General features: G+C 38.0%; 1 protein-coding gene across 6 annotated transcripts in view; it reads left to right on the top strand.

The window, feature by feature from the left end:
- Positions 1-14,711, top strand: part of TBC1D19 (TBC1 domain family member 19) — a 162,626-nt gene that overhangs the window by 117,229 nt on the left and 30,686 nt on the right. For all 6 annotated transcript variants that reach the window (XM_057547469.1, XM_057547470.1, XM_057547471.1 and 3 more), the window contains 2 exons: positions 6,505-6,589; positions 9,730-9,774. In XM_057547469.1, coding sequence (XP_057403452.1) covers positions 6,505-6,589; positions 9,730-9,774 — 130 coding nt within the window. The remainder of the gene's footprint in view (positions 1-6,504; positions 6,590-9,729; positions 9,775-14,711) is intronic.

Here is a 14,711-nt window from a genome sequence, read left to right as displayed (position 1 = left end):
GTACATCTGCATTCCTTGGCTCATGATCCCTTTCTCCATCTTCAAAGCCAGCAGACAGCATCTTCAAACCTCTCTTTTTCTGACTATGCTGCCTCTCTTTTTCATTTATGAGGATTCTTGTGATTACATTGGGCCTAATGAGATAATCTAAAACAATCTGATTATCTAAAGACCTTCAGTTTAATCACATCTGCAAAATTCCTTTTGTCATGTAAGTTAGCATGTCCACAGGTTGCAGGGATTAAGGTGTAGGTATTCTTGGAGGCCACAGTGGTACCGGAAGGTTTGACAAGAGAAGAGACTAATATTATTTACTGGTTTGATAACATTTCATGGATTTAGAATTTTTTAGAACCTAATGATTTACTAAATTATTGGCAAATATTTATCATATATATAGGTCTAAAAATAAAAATGATTATGATAATTTCACAATATATACAAATATTGAATCATTATTTTATATACCCGAAACTAATATGTCAATTACATCTCAATAAAAAAACTATATGATTATGTCAGTAGATGCCCCAAACATATTGAATAACATTTATTTTTTAAAATTGTGGTAAAAAAACCGCTTTATAAAATTTACTATTTTAACCATTTCTAAGTGTACAATTCAGCAGTGTTAAGTATATTCACATTTTTATGAAACCTAACATCCTTTTTTTGTACTAACTCTTTATACACTAGAATGGAAGTGTATTTTCTTGACTTATGAATAATATTTTTGTGAAACCAACATTTGCCATCTTAATGTAAGTTAATGTTATTTAATGTTGAAGTATTAGAGATGTTCCCACTAAAGCAAGGAAAGAACATGAGTCATTCTGGAATTTCTAGCCAATGAAGAAGATAAGAAAAATAAAGTGATAGATACCAGAAAGGATACAAAATTATTATCAAATGTAGAAATTCAAAGGAATTAACTGAAAACCATTAGAACTATAATTCAATTAAATGCCTGTTTATGAAATAAAATATTGAAATCATTTACTCCTTTCAATATGAGAAGTAATCATTTGGAATATATAAGGGAAGATTAAGAGCCAGGCAACATAAGTCCTTTATTCCTGAAGAGGGACCTGGGTGGCGCTTCCCAGTGACCGCTACATACTGCTACCATCTTAGTCCCAGCCGCTGTCAGTGGTCTCCTATAGGGCCTCCCTGCTTCTGCCCTTGTCCCCCATGGCCAGTTCTCTCCACAGTGGCTAGAGTGATCCTTGTCAAATAAATTAGGTCATTTCACGCCTCTGCTGAAAACCCCGCAGTGGATCTCCATTTCACTTCCAATAAAAGCCAATAACCTGACAATGGCCCGCAACGCCTTGCATAATTTGGCCTCTTTTTACCTCTCTCATATATCTCTTTCTACTTATCTGCTCCCGCCACACTTGTATCCATGCTGTTACTCCAGTACATCAGGCATACTCCTGCCTTAGCACCTTTGCAGTTATTGGTTCTTCTGCCTGGTGTGCCCTTCCTCCAGATATCTATGTTAACTTCCTCAAGTTCTTTCAAGTCTTTGATCAGATGTTACCTTCTCAATGAAGCCCACCCTGACCATCCTCTTTAAAATGGCAATCACCCTTCCCCACTTCGCCTTTGCTTTTTTCCCAATAGCACTTCCCACCTAATACATTATATGATGTAAGTATTTATAATGTTTGCTATTTATTACCCCCCACCATAATTAAGCTCCACAAGAGAGGTTTTTTATTTATTTGTTTGTCTGTTTCCTTTGTTGTATCCCAAGCAGCAAGCAGCTGTAACAGTACCTGGTACATAGTAGAAACAAAAAGAAAGAATTAGTATACTGATTAAAATAAAAGTCTGAGGAAGTTATCCAGAATGGAGCATAGAGGGATGAAAGTAATTAAGAGATATAGCAGGTTGAATAAGTGTCGGCCAATCTTACATCTACAGGAATCAGGTAGAAGTGAAGAGAGAATGTGAGAGAGGCATCATTCAAAAAGATAGTGTCTGAGAATTTTCCAGAAATGAGGATAAACAAAATTTCAAGGTGAAGAAACATGATAATCTTAAACCATAGAAATAAAAACAATCCCAAAATTAAATATACTGGTGGGGGTGAGGAACTACAGAATATAGGATAAAATTTAATAGTAGTAGTGGTAGTAGTAATTGCAGCTAACATTGTAGTAATACCATGTGCTAGGCACTGCTTTACGCACTTTATGTATATTAATTAATCCCCACAATAGACTTTGATGTAGGTATTATTATTGTGTGCAGAGAGGAAACTGAGACACCAAGAAGTCCAGGAACTTTCCCAGTGTCACACAACTAGTACATGGTAGGGCTAGAATTTGAATTCCAGCAGTCTAGTTTCAAAATAAATTCCAGATGGGTTAATGATTTTACCACAAAATGAATCTATCAAAAATGCTAGACAAAATTTCCTGTTTTAGTCAGGATGCACTAGATTATACTGTGGCAACCTGTAAATCCAAAATCTCAGTGGCTTAAAACAGCAAAGGTTTATCTCCTGCTCATGGTTATGTCCGTCCCAGATAGGATGGGGATGTAGCTCTGTGTCATCCTCACTCCAGGACCCAGGCTGATGTCATACCCACTATCTGGAACACCGGTGGTTTCCATGCAGGGGGAAAGAGGGAACCTGGTTAACTACTCTGGTTCTTGAAGCTTCTGTTCGGAAACTTTCAAGTGACATGTATCTCTTTCATTGAGTAAAGAGCAAATCACGTGGCCATACCTAACACCAAAGTGGCCAGAAAAGATAAGCTGACATATGTTCCCAAAGGGGAAGAACCAGAAATATTTGATGAAAAACAACAATGGCTTTCATAATTTAGGTGAATATATAGAGAACATTATAAATGTGGGAAGGGACTTTCTAAGCATGAAAGTATTGGTAGATTTGAGCATATAAAAATGTAAAATATCTCTGTGTCAAAAATAATTAACAAATTATTGAGCAAAGCCATGTATAATATATAATTAGACCAAAGTTTAGCATCCTTAATATATAAAAATTTAAACAAATCAATAATTTAAAAAATATTAATTTTAAAATGTACTAAGATGATAAACTGGAAAATAACAAAAGAAATGCAAATGGAAAGGTGTTCAGTCTCATTAGTAATTAAAGCACTATGCCATTTTTTACCTATAAGATGATAATAAACCACTTTGATGAGAATAAGAGAAAATGTGCACTATCCTACTGCTGTCTATGTTAAAAACTAAAACAAAACCTTTCTGGAGGTTGAACTATCACTTCATTACAGATACAAAATTGGATCATGTATCAAATTGGCAACATGTATCAAAAGTTTTACACTTAAAATACCCATCACTTTGACCAGACAGCTAGTCCAGTTTTAAGAATTTAAATAAAGGTATACATAAATATTTAGCTGTAAGGAAGTTCACTGCAACATTGTTTATAGCTGGGGAAAAGTGGAAATAATTAAATGTTCAACAATAAAAGACAGGTTAAATAAACTATTGTTCATCTGTATAGTGGATTATTCTGCAGCATTAAAAAATGTGGGTATAAAATACTTATTTTATAATTTTTTTTTACAGATTTATTTACTTTATTTATTTTTAAAATTTTGGCTGTGTTGGGTCTTTGTTGCTACTCATGGGCTTTCTCTAGTTGTGGCGAGCGGGGGCTACACTTCGTTGCGGTGTGCGGGCTTCTCATTGCAGTGGCTTCTCTTGTTGTGGAGCACAAGGCATGCGGTCTTCAGTAGTTGTGTCACGTGGGCTCAGTAGTTGTGGCTCATAGGCTCTAGAGCACAGGCTCAGTAGTTGTGGCACATGGGGTTAGTTGCTCCACAGCATGTGGGATCTTCCCGGACCAGGGATCGAACCTGTGTCCCCTGCATTGGCAGGTGGATTCTTAACCACTGTGCCACCAGGGAAATCCCTTATTTTATAATACTGAGAGAAAGTAGAGTAAAGAACAGTATGCATAATGCTATTTTGTTGGAAAAATTTATGTATGTATGTATAAGAACAGCCCGGAAGGATATACATCAAAATATTAACACTGGTGGGATTGTGGGTGTTCTTTCTCCATTTTTTAATTATCTCTATTTCTAATTTTTTTTCTAATTTTTATCATAAACATGTATCGCTTGCATAGTCTTTTAAAATATAAAAATAAATCAGAGCAATGGTTGGTACGCATCTCACCACTGCGCCTGACTGATGCCCAGTCTCCATATCTATCCTGTTTCTAAAGCTGGACCCCTTTCTTGTGTCTTGAACTCATGGTTCCCCTCTCCATTCACTCCTGCTGCTAGTCCAGCCCTGATTTTGTTCCCCAGTTCTGTTAACTGGCCTTCTGCCTTTTCCTGTTATTTCTGAATTCTTTTCTCAGTAACATCTTTTGAATCCCAGGACTTCTAATACCAGGACCTAGATTTCCTGTCACTAATCACCTTCCTGGGGATTGGTTCCCTGCCTCCAGGCTGGTATCAACAATCCAGTTCCTCCTACTGGACATCTTTGATTTTGACTTTCTGCCCTACCTATTTTCCTCTCCAGGTAGAGTTGCCATATCTACCTGCTGGTCAGGACAACCAGCTTCTAACCTGTGTTGGGCTGCCACTTGTTCTACTGCTGCTAATCCCTTCTAGATACCATGAGTTGCCTTCCCTCCCACCCTGACATGCCCACTGCCAGCTGCTGCATCCCAGCAATGAGGCTGGTTCCAGTTTCCTGCACTTTTCAAACTGCCCTGTGCCATCGTAGTTACCTAGGTTCCCCCCTCTACATTTCTTATCTTATTAAATTTCTTCAAGTTGGTTCTTTTTTCCAGATTAAAAATACACTAAAAGAATCAACTGGTCAACATCACTAATCATTAGAGAAATGCAGATCAAAACTACAGTGAGGTATCACCTCACACCAGTCAGAATGGCCATCATCAAAAAATCTACAAACAATAAATGCTGGAGAGGGTGTGGAGAAAAGGGAAACCTCTTGCACTGTTGATGGGATGTAAATTGATACAGCCACTATGGAGAACAGTAGGCAGGTTCCTTAAAAAACTAAAAATAGAACTACCATATGACCCAGCAATCCCACTACTGGACATATACCCTGAGAAAACCATAATTCAAAAAGAGTCATGTACCACAATGTTCATTGCAGCTCTATTTACAATAGCCAGGACATGGAAGCCACCTAAGTGTCCATTGACAGATGAATGGATAAAGAAGATGTGGCACATATATACAATGGAATATTACTCAACCATAAAAAGAAACGAAATTGAGTTATTTGTAGTGAGGTGGATGGACCTAGAGTCTGTCATACAGAGTGAAGTAAGTCAGAAAGAGAAAAACAAATACAGTATGCTAACACATACATATGGAATCTAAAAAAAAAAAAAAAATGGTAATGAAGAGCCTAGGGGCAGGACAGGAATAAAGACACAGACATAGAGAATGGACTTGAGGACACGGGGAGGGGGAAGGGGAAACTGGGACGAAGTGAGAGAGTGGCATGGACTTAACATATACTACCAAATGTAAAATAGATAGCTAGTGGGAAGCAGCTGCATAGCACAGGGAGATCAGCTCAGTGCTTTGTGACCACCTAGAGGGGTGGGATAGGGAGGGAGACGCAAGAGGGAAGAGATATGGGAACATATGTATATGTATAACTGATTCACTTTGTTATAAAGCAGAAATTAACACACCATTGTAAAGCAATTATACTCCAATAAAGATGTTAAAAAAAAAAAAGAATCAACTGGTCGTCAGTAACTTGCATTTTCTGCTGTTGTTTAAGGTTTAGGTGACTAACAGTGAGAAATCTTTGGATGAACTTTGCCCATCGCACTTGGTATCTACTGTAACACTTACCATAGGTGTACCAATAGAGGGCACTCTTCCCATTGAGAGGCACAGTACTGAACTTGAAAGATTCTACCTCAGTGCCTCTTAAGCAGAAGTAGCAATGAATTACCTGTTATAAAACAGTGCTTACATATATATGGAATCAAAAAAAAAAATGGTTCTGAAGAACCTAGGGGCAGGACAGGAATAAAGACACAGATGTAGAGAATGGACTTGAGGACACGGGGAGGGGGAAGGGTAAGCTGGAACGAAGTGAGAGAGTGGCATGGACATATATACACTACCAAATGTAAAACAGATAGCTAGTGGGAAGCAACTGCATAGCACTGGGAGATCAGCTCTGTGCTTTGTAACCATCCAGAGGGGTGGGACAGGGAGGGGTGGGATAGGGAGGGTGGGAGGGAGATGCAAGAGGGAAGGGATATGGGGATATATGTATATGTATAGCTGATTCACTTTGTTATACAGCAGAAACTAACACAACATTGTAAAGCAGTTATACTTCAATAAAGATGTTTAAAAAAAATAAAATATAAACTACACAAGTTAACACAACATTGTAATTCAACCATATTTCAATAAAAAATAAATTAAAGGAAAAAAACCAGTGCTTAATTGTTTTCTTCAATGTTGTACCCAGGTATTACTTTGTTTCTCCCGAGATACATCTGTGTTGGGTCACTTTGCATACAGCAGTGCTTCACCACCGAAATCATACATAAGAGGTAAAATTTTAGTATATAAAGGAGGTATTCTTTAACACTTACATAATCATGCCAAGACTGCTTATTTTATAGCATATATTAGTTGTCAAAATTTTTGTTGTGAATTATTTAATAAGATGTCTCTCAGGTTATTTTAACCATCTTTCACTCCCACTTAAATCAGTGCTCAAGCCACTTATCGCAGATCACAGGAAAGTGGTTCCCAAAAACAGCATTTAAAATTACTTCTTTATTTTTCCTGTTTGCTCTCTCCTCTGTTGCTGTTTTTGCCATATCTGTTGACTTTTATTTACCCTTCTAACTATGAGTTTATCAGTTGAATTTGCTTTTTCTTTTCTTTTTTTTTTTTGCTTTCTTTATTACTTCTCTCAAAATGTTACACCACACTTAAAGTTTGATATAATTTATATGCTATTAGCTTTCTTAATTCTATTTTAGTGCTTTCTTCTCTTTATCACTAGCTGCCTACAAGATAATGCTATTTCAGTATCCTGCTATCACCTGGCAATTGAACTAATTTCAGCTGGAAGCCTTTCCCCGATTTCTCCTTTTTATTAAGTAGTGAACACCCAGCACTGAAAGCTTATAAGCCTATTGTGTATGGTCATTCTGCTGTTCCCATAAAGAAAGATGCTGTTTGTCCTGTATCTCCTAAGTCCAACTGTCTGCCTGATTACTACAACCCCTGCCCTAAGACAGGCCCACATTCCCAGTGCTGGGATCAGGCTCCCCCCACTTGGGGACTCTCTTGGTTACATTGCTTCTATACTGAATTGATAGAGACATTTGGTTTACTTGTTTGTTTCTTTCACATCATCTGCTGAAAAACTGATTATAGAACTTATCTAATGGACTTACCTCTAAATTCAGCCAAATTTTAATTCAGCCCTCCATCAGTTGATCCTGTCTTAACCTAGCTAACTTTGATTCTCTGTTTATTCCACATTACCCCATTTTCATTCTAAGCCTCTATATATTCCCTAAACATGGAAGGATTCCCACTCCTTCACCTCCAAAATCATAGGTTCTTGAAGAACTAGCCTATATCTCACAGTATCAGAAAAACTCAGATTATTTCCTTCTATGTAGGGAAAAACCCAATTCTTTCCTACTGTGTTTTGCTCCTGTGTTTTTAATTGACTACTCACACAAAGCACTTCACTTCTGACACTTTTGGTCGCACATATGTGGGGACCAATAACCACAATAACACGCTAGTCTTGACACCACCTGGGTATGCTACAGTTTAACTCAATTCTAACACTGTCTACCTAGAGATGCTGTCAGATCCCACAGGTTAAGGACTCAGTTCTCACATGCATACACACACACACACACACACACACACACACACACACACTTCAGACACCAGTCACAAGTTTAGGTTATCACCTGTTCTGACCAACTGGCTTTAGATTGGAAGTTCCAACAACCCTCTCCTTGGGTTTGACTGATTTACTAGAGAGGCCCACAGAACTCAGGGAAACACGTACTTACATTTACCAGTTTGTTAAAGGATATGATAAAGAATACAGATGAACAACCAGATGAAGAGATACATAGGGCTACGTCTGGGAGGGTCACAAGCATAGAAGCTTCTGTCCCCATGGAGTTGGAGTGCGTCTTCTTCCCAGTGTTGATGTGTTTGCCCACCTAGAAGCTCTTCAAACCCCCTACTTTTGGGGTTTTATGGAGTCTTCCTCACAGAGGCATGATCAATTATTAAACTCCATTTCCAGTCCCTCTGGAGTATGAGGGGGTGGGGCTTCTAATCAAGGCTTGGTCTTTCTGGTGACCAGCGCCCATTCAGAAGCCCACTCAGAGTCACCCCAATAGAATAAAAGATGCTCCTAATGCTCTTATCAGTTAGGAATTTGCACGGGTTTCAGAAGCCTTGTGTCAGGGACAGCATCAAAGACAAATATTAGAATGAGAGATGCTCCTAATGCTCTTATCAGTTAGGAAATTACAAGGGTTTCAGGGGCTCTGTGCCAGCAACCAGGGGCAGAGACCAATACACATTTTCCATTGTCTCACACTCACCAAGTCCACCAACCCATCATCAGTTTCCCTCTCCTCTAAACCTCTAAAGCACTTAAAGCCTGTGCCAGAAAATTTAGCAAACATATCTTAATGTTTCCTGTTGTAGTCTGGATTATAAGCCACATGGTTCAGACACCATATCTTATATCTGCTCTGTTCGCCTCTCAGCACCTAGCCCAGTATTGAGTACCCAGCAGGTATTCTCTATCATCCATCCGTCTACCTACCTACCCATCTATCATTTCATTCTCTTCTTACTCACAAGATCAATCCTTGTTGTGTCCACCCTAACCTAAACTGCTCATGCAGTTCTTCATTTCCTCTCTCCCACCATTCCCAACCAAAAAAAATTTTTTAATTAAAAATCTTACCTTAGAGTCAAGTGCAAAATCGCATGTGACTTTTCAGTAGACTCAACAGTGTTAGAAAAACTGTCCAGATAAGAGCTACCTACTTTTTCCCACCTCAGTAGAAGGTGGGAAAAAACTCAGACCTTTAAAAGTTTTGAGGAAAAACTTTTTAAAACTCACTTAAACATTTAATTATGGTGAATATACTTTAATTTTCTGAGATAATCCTGATTTCAAATATTTAGCCTCATTCTCAGACCATATCAATTGTTTAGGAATTCAGAAAATATTACCACCATACAGTGAAAGACATTTAATTTTAACTTTTTAGCTCATTCCATAAAAATGTAAACTAATGAGGTGTTGCAAAGCTTAGGACTTACTTTAATGACTAGACTAGAATTACTTACAATTAACACAACAATTCTAGGCTTACAAATAGATGCTGCTCTTCTTAAGTGCTTAAGGAGCTTGAAAACGTTTGTTCTTTTAATTATTTTGTATCACTTACCTTGTAGTGCTTAAGTTTATATTATTGACTTTAATTGATGAAAGGATTTGCTAATACCAAAAGATTGGCTGGCATATTTTCAAATTAATTCCATATCATAAAATGAAATGAAAGGAGATTGTACTATAGTAGTTTTTAAAATTCCATTAATTTTTAGTATATTCACATAATTAATTTTTAAAGTTTTTTCTATTTTATCTAATCATATTGGAACTCTGTCTGGTTTTCTCTTACAGGGAAACTAGGACTAGAAGAATATGCCGTCTTTTATCCACCAAATGGTAAGAGCAATGCTATTGCTTCCTCTAGTGGGAAATAGGAAAATTACAACTTTTATAATAGCACTGTGACTTTCTTATTCTCTATCTTTAAATGGATAATAGTTTATCATCTAAAATAAACCTTCTATAGAATAACTATTCTAATTAATTTCATGTTTGTGGTAGGTTTTTGCTGAACTGTGCATATCCTTTCTGATTTTCCTTGAGACCAGTAGTAGCATTTGTGAGAAAGCTAAGAAGACTCAGGTGTCTAAGTCCAGGGTGCTTAGCTTTCCTCTGAAGGACATTAGCTCGTCCATCTAGGACCTTCCTTTTGGCTTTATTGGAGCAGTGCCCTAATGAGTGGATTGCCTTGTGTTGTACTTTATTGTTTTCATGATTTGACAAGTGTAATATTTATGAAATAAAAATATTTCAAGAAATACATCACTGAAAAAAGGATGTTTTGATTAAAGTGATCAAATGTATAGTGACCTCCTTGACTATTATTTCTTTGAGATTATCAGATAGTTCTAAGATATGCCTCTTGGAAAAGCAATATATAGCAGTCCTTATTATGATACTATAAAGTTGCATCCTGAAGAAGTTCTTTTACTCCAGCAGAGTTAAGAACATGGGCTTTGTAATCCTGCAGACCTGGGTTCAGATCCCAGTTCTGCCAGCTCACCCTATGACCTTGGGTAAGTTATACATCTTCGCTGAACTTCAGATTTGTCATCTGTAGCACATGGGTAACAGATTGAAGGAGATAACACTGTATGAAGCAGCACCGGATATGTAGTGAGTGCTCACAAAATGCAGCTGATACAAGTTGTGTTTATCTTCTTTACTGACCAGCCCATCTGAAACTCATCCTTGGCTTTCATGGCACTGTCCTCTCCTTGCACCTCTCAGTGTGCTGTCCCAGGTTCCCTCACAGGCTAGCCTCCTCTATCCTCTTTAAGCACTGGCATGCCAATGTCCCACCCCACTCTTGTTCTGCTGCTCTTTTTTTTTTTTTTTTCTGCTGCTCTTCTTTTCACACATTTTCCTAGGACTTCTTATCTGCTCTCTTGCTTCTATTTGTTAATTACTCTAAAACTGATATCTTCAATTCTGACTTCTACATTATTTAACTCAAATTTAACCTGAACTAATTAATCTTCATATGCCCACTATTTAAAAAAGAAAAAAAAGCAAACTTAAATTTAAAAAACAAAACGACAACAACAAGAAAAACCAAACACTGTCCTCTTTCTCTCTCCTATTAATTGTACTCTCATTTAACCAGTAATTCAAGGCCTAAAATCTGGTAGTCATCCTTGATTCCTTTCAATCTTGGACCCCCTTCATCTAATAAATCACCAGGATCATCCAATTTTATCTTCAAACTACATCTGGAACCCTCTCTACCTCACCATAACTACTACCTTGCCCTCATTCAGGCTTTACTATCTCTAGTTTATTAATTGCAACTGACACCTAACTTGTCTCCCTTCCTCCAGTCTTTTCTAGCTTTCCTCTGTCTTTTACAATGCTGTCTCAGTTATACATCTAAAAGGAAAATCTGAAAATTGCCATTTTTCTCCTTAAAGTTTTATTAATGGCTCCCCATTTCTTTATAAGCAATGTCCAAGCCTCTCAGCATGGCATAAGAGAACCTCTCTTGACTCTGGCCCCTATTCAGTCTAACTCCTAGCTTCATTTCTCACCATTTCACATTTCACTTTTTTTTTAAATTGCAACAATATCAAATTATTAATTCTTTACACAAACACAGCTACATACTCTCAAAAAAGCACTATGCTGCTTTCCTACCTCATGACTTCTGTTCCTATGCTTGTAATAGCGCAGTCAACATTTCTTCACCTGGCTGCCCTCTGGTTCAGCTCAGGTGTGACCCTCTTCAGGAAACTTTCCTTGGAACCCCAGGTGAGGTTAAGGGCCCTTCCTCTAGGCTCCCATAGTACCCAGTGTGAATATCTTTGGTATCTCTTACTATATTATCTTGGCATTAATTGTTTATGCTTTATCTCCCCCTCTAGATTGCAAACCTCTTGAGGTTTAGGAGCATATCATTCATTTTTGCTCCTCCAGTAACTAGCTATAGTAGGACCTTAATGAGTATTTATTTGAACTAAATTAGAGGCTTTTTAATCTTAACATTTATGTGTAAACTTTGTTACATCTGTCTCCCCAGAAACTTAATTTTCATATAACTTTTTATATTTATATAAGAATCGGAAAATAAGGAAAAATAAATACCTCTGAAAGGCCAAATGAGATGTCTGTGGAGTCAAGTTTCTTTTCTCTATTCATATATAGGAGAGCTTTTCCAACTTAGTTTAGAATATATTCGCTTTTACTTAACACACATGCCTAACAAACTTGGTTTGCTGGTTTTTATGACCCCTGTAACAAAAGAAGTGTGGAAAGAAACTGATATACATAGGAAAAATGATTAACAACAGTAGAAGTGAAAATCAGAGACCTCACAAAGGAAAATAGAAAAGCTATAAAACAGCATATAAAAGCACTCCTGCAAATCAGTCTGGGACCATTTTATGTAAAAGCCAATAACCCTCCACCCTTTAAATAAGTATCATTGGGTTGTAACATATTATAGTAATTTAAGACTTTTATAATGAGCTAAGGCACCAAGAAAAAAAATATTGCTATAACAATAATAGTAATAGTAGTCATAGCAGTAGCAGCTAACATTTTTCCATGCAGAACTATATACTAAGCAGTGTGCTAAGTACATCCCATGTATTAATTCATTTAATCCTTACAAGAACCTTCTGAGGCAGCTACTAGTATTATCCCTATTTATAGATAAAGAAGCTGAGGCACACAGTGTTAACTTGCTCAGCTGGTGAGTGTCAAAGCCAGGCTTTGAACCCAAGTTCTTTGACTTCAGAAAAGAAGTCAGACATTTTTTTTTTTAAACTTTCTTTTTAAAAAAAAAAATGTGTTTAGCATTTATTTAAGGCTGCGTCGGGTCTTAGCTGCAGCACGCGGGATCTTCGTTAAGGCATGCAGGATCTTTCATTGCGGCACACAGGCTCTTTGTTGCAGTGCTCAGGCTTCTCTCTAGTCGTGGCGTGCGGGTTTTTCTCCTCTCTAGTTGTGGCACGCAGGCTCCAGAGCACGTGGGCTGTGTAGTTTGCGGCCCGAAGGCTCTAGTTGAGGCGCACGAGCTCAGTAGTTGTGGCATGCAGGCTTAGTTGCCCCGAGGCATGTGGGATCTTAGTTCCCGACCAGGGATCGGACCTGAGTCCCCTGCATTGTAAGGCAGATTCTTTACCACTGGACCACCAGGGAAGTCCCAAGAAGCACTATGCTTAATCATCATGCCCTACTACCTCAGAAAAATGTCACTGAGTTCATTGTAGTATCTTTTAGAAGAAAATTAAGTGGTTAATATATTGAAAAAGTTGATGTATATAACAGGTTCTAGAAACAATTTCATCCAGAAAAAAAAATAGTTTAATGTTTAATGGGATAAACCCATTTATTATAAACTTATGAAAGAAAAATGCTACTGAATTTTGGAAAGAGAAGATTGTGGTATTTTAATTTACCCACCTTTTTTGATTCACAATCTATACTTTCCCCTCTGGCATGAGAAAGCTGCACCAGGAATGTGGGCAGTTGTCTTTATAGGCACCAAACTAGAGAGTGGGGGGTAGTAGGTGGGTAAATTAAAAGCTGTTCATAAGCTGTTCATAATCTTAATACTTAAGTATCATTTCTTGTCTCAGGTAGTTTTCGAACCTTACCAGAATCAGAGGAGATTCCTCTCTGGGGATTGAGTCTGAAACTGCAGAACAAGAAGAGACAAAGAGCAGTCAGTCCACTGTCGCTTTGCTCTTTACTCAAGGCAATACCACGCAACATTTTTATATTACCCGCCCTGTTTTTCAACCTCCGCCAAAGATGGGATTACTTTGAAATCTCAAGGACACCTCTCCCACTGCCACCAAAAGTGGCCTGGCTTTCGTGGTCACAGGGGCTCACCCAGAGAGCTTTGCCTGCAGCTCACTGACACACTGTCCACCCCTGACCCAGCAGCTGCTTAAGCAGGGACAGAGGTTTGCTCACTCACTTCCCCACCTGTGATCTCCTTTCCTAGGATGGAAATAACAGGCCATCGTGGCATCGGACATTACCCTGTCACCTTATTTGAAGCCTTGTCAGTGGAAAGACTTTCTCTGGTAGATTTATTAAACAACTGGTGAGCAAAAATTTCTGAGCTGAAGGAGACTCCTCACAGGAAATTTTTAAGCTTTTCTTGTTTTTATTCTTTGTTCAACATGTATAACTTTATTTATTCATTTAATAAATACTTATTAAAGGACACAGATGAAGTACCTGCTGCCAAGGAGCTTACATTCTAGTGAGGGAGACATACAATAAACAAGTACATAAGTAGCTACCATAAATAAATAACTCCGAAAATAATTTCAGAGAGTGATGATGTGAACAATTAAAGGGAACAGAAATTGATAGTAGGTGGGGAGGTGGGGGAAGGGCACAGCTGTTGTAGAGAAGGAAGTCAGAAAAGATGCCTCTGAGGAGGTAGAATGTGAACAGAGCCCAGAATGTGCGGAGTGAGCTGTGCAAAGGAGGAGGAGAAGAGCACTCCAGAGGGAATGCACAGCATGTTTAAAGTCCTAAAAGGAACATGCCTGATGAACTAAAGAACAACAGGATGGCCAGTGTGACTCATGAGAGTGAGCAAAGCATAAACTGGTACAAAGTGAGGTAAGAGAGGTAGACAGGGGCCAGACCAGTTAGGGGGACAGTTGATCTACAGTTTTGTCTAGTAAGTCCAATGTCTAGGCTCCCTTAGGGGCAGTTTCTATTAATTTCTTGTTTTGCTGTGAATAGACCATACTTATTTCTTTTCATGCATAGTAATTTTTTTGTTGTTGATAACTGGATATCTTGAGTAT

This window comes from Balaenoptera acutorostrata, chromosome 5 (genome assembly GCF_949987535.1).
Source record: "Balaenoptera acutorostrata chromosome 5, mBalAcu1.1, whole genome shotgun sequence".
NCBI classification, from domain to species: Eukaryota; Metazoa; Chordata; class Mammalia; order Artiodactyla; family Balaenopteridae; genus Balaenoptera; species Balaenoptera acutorostrata.
This window is presented reverse-complemented; position numbering and strand designations above follow the sequence as displayed.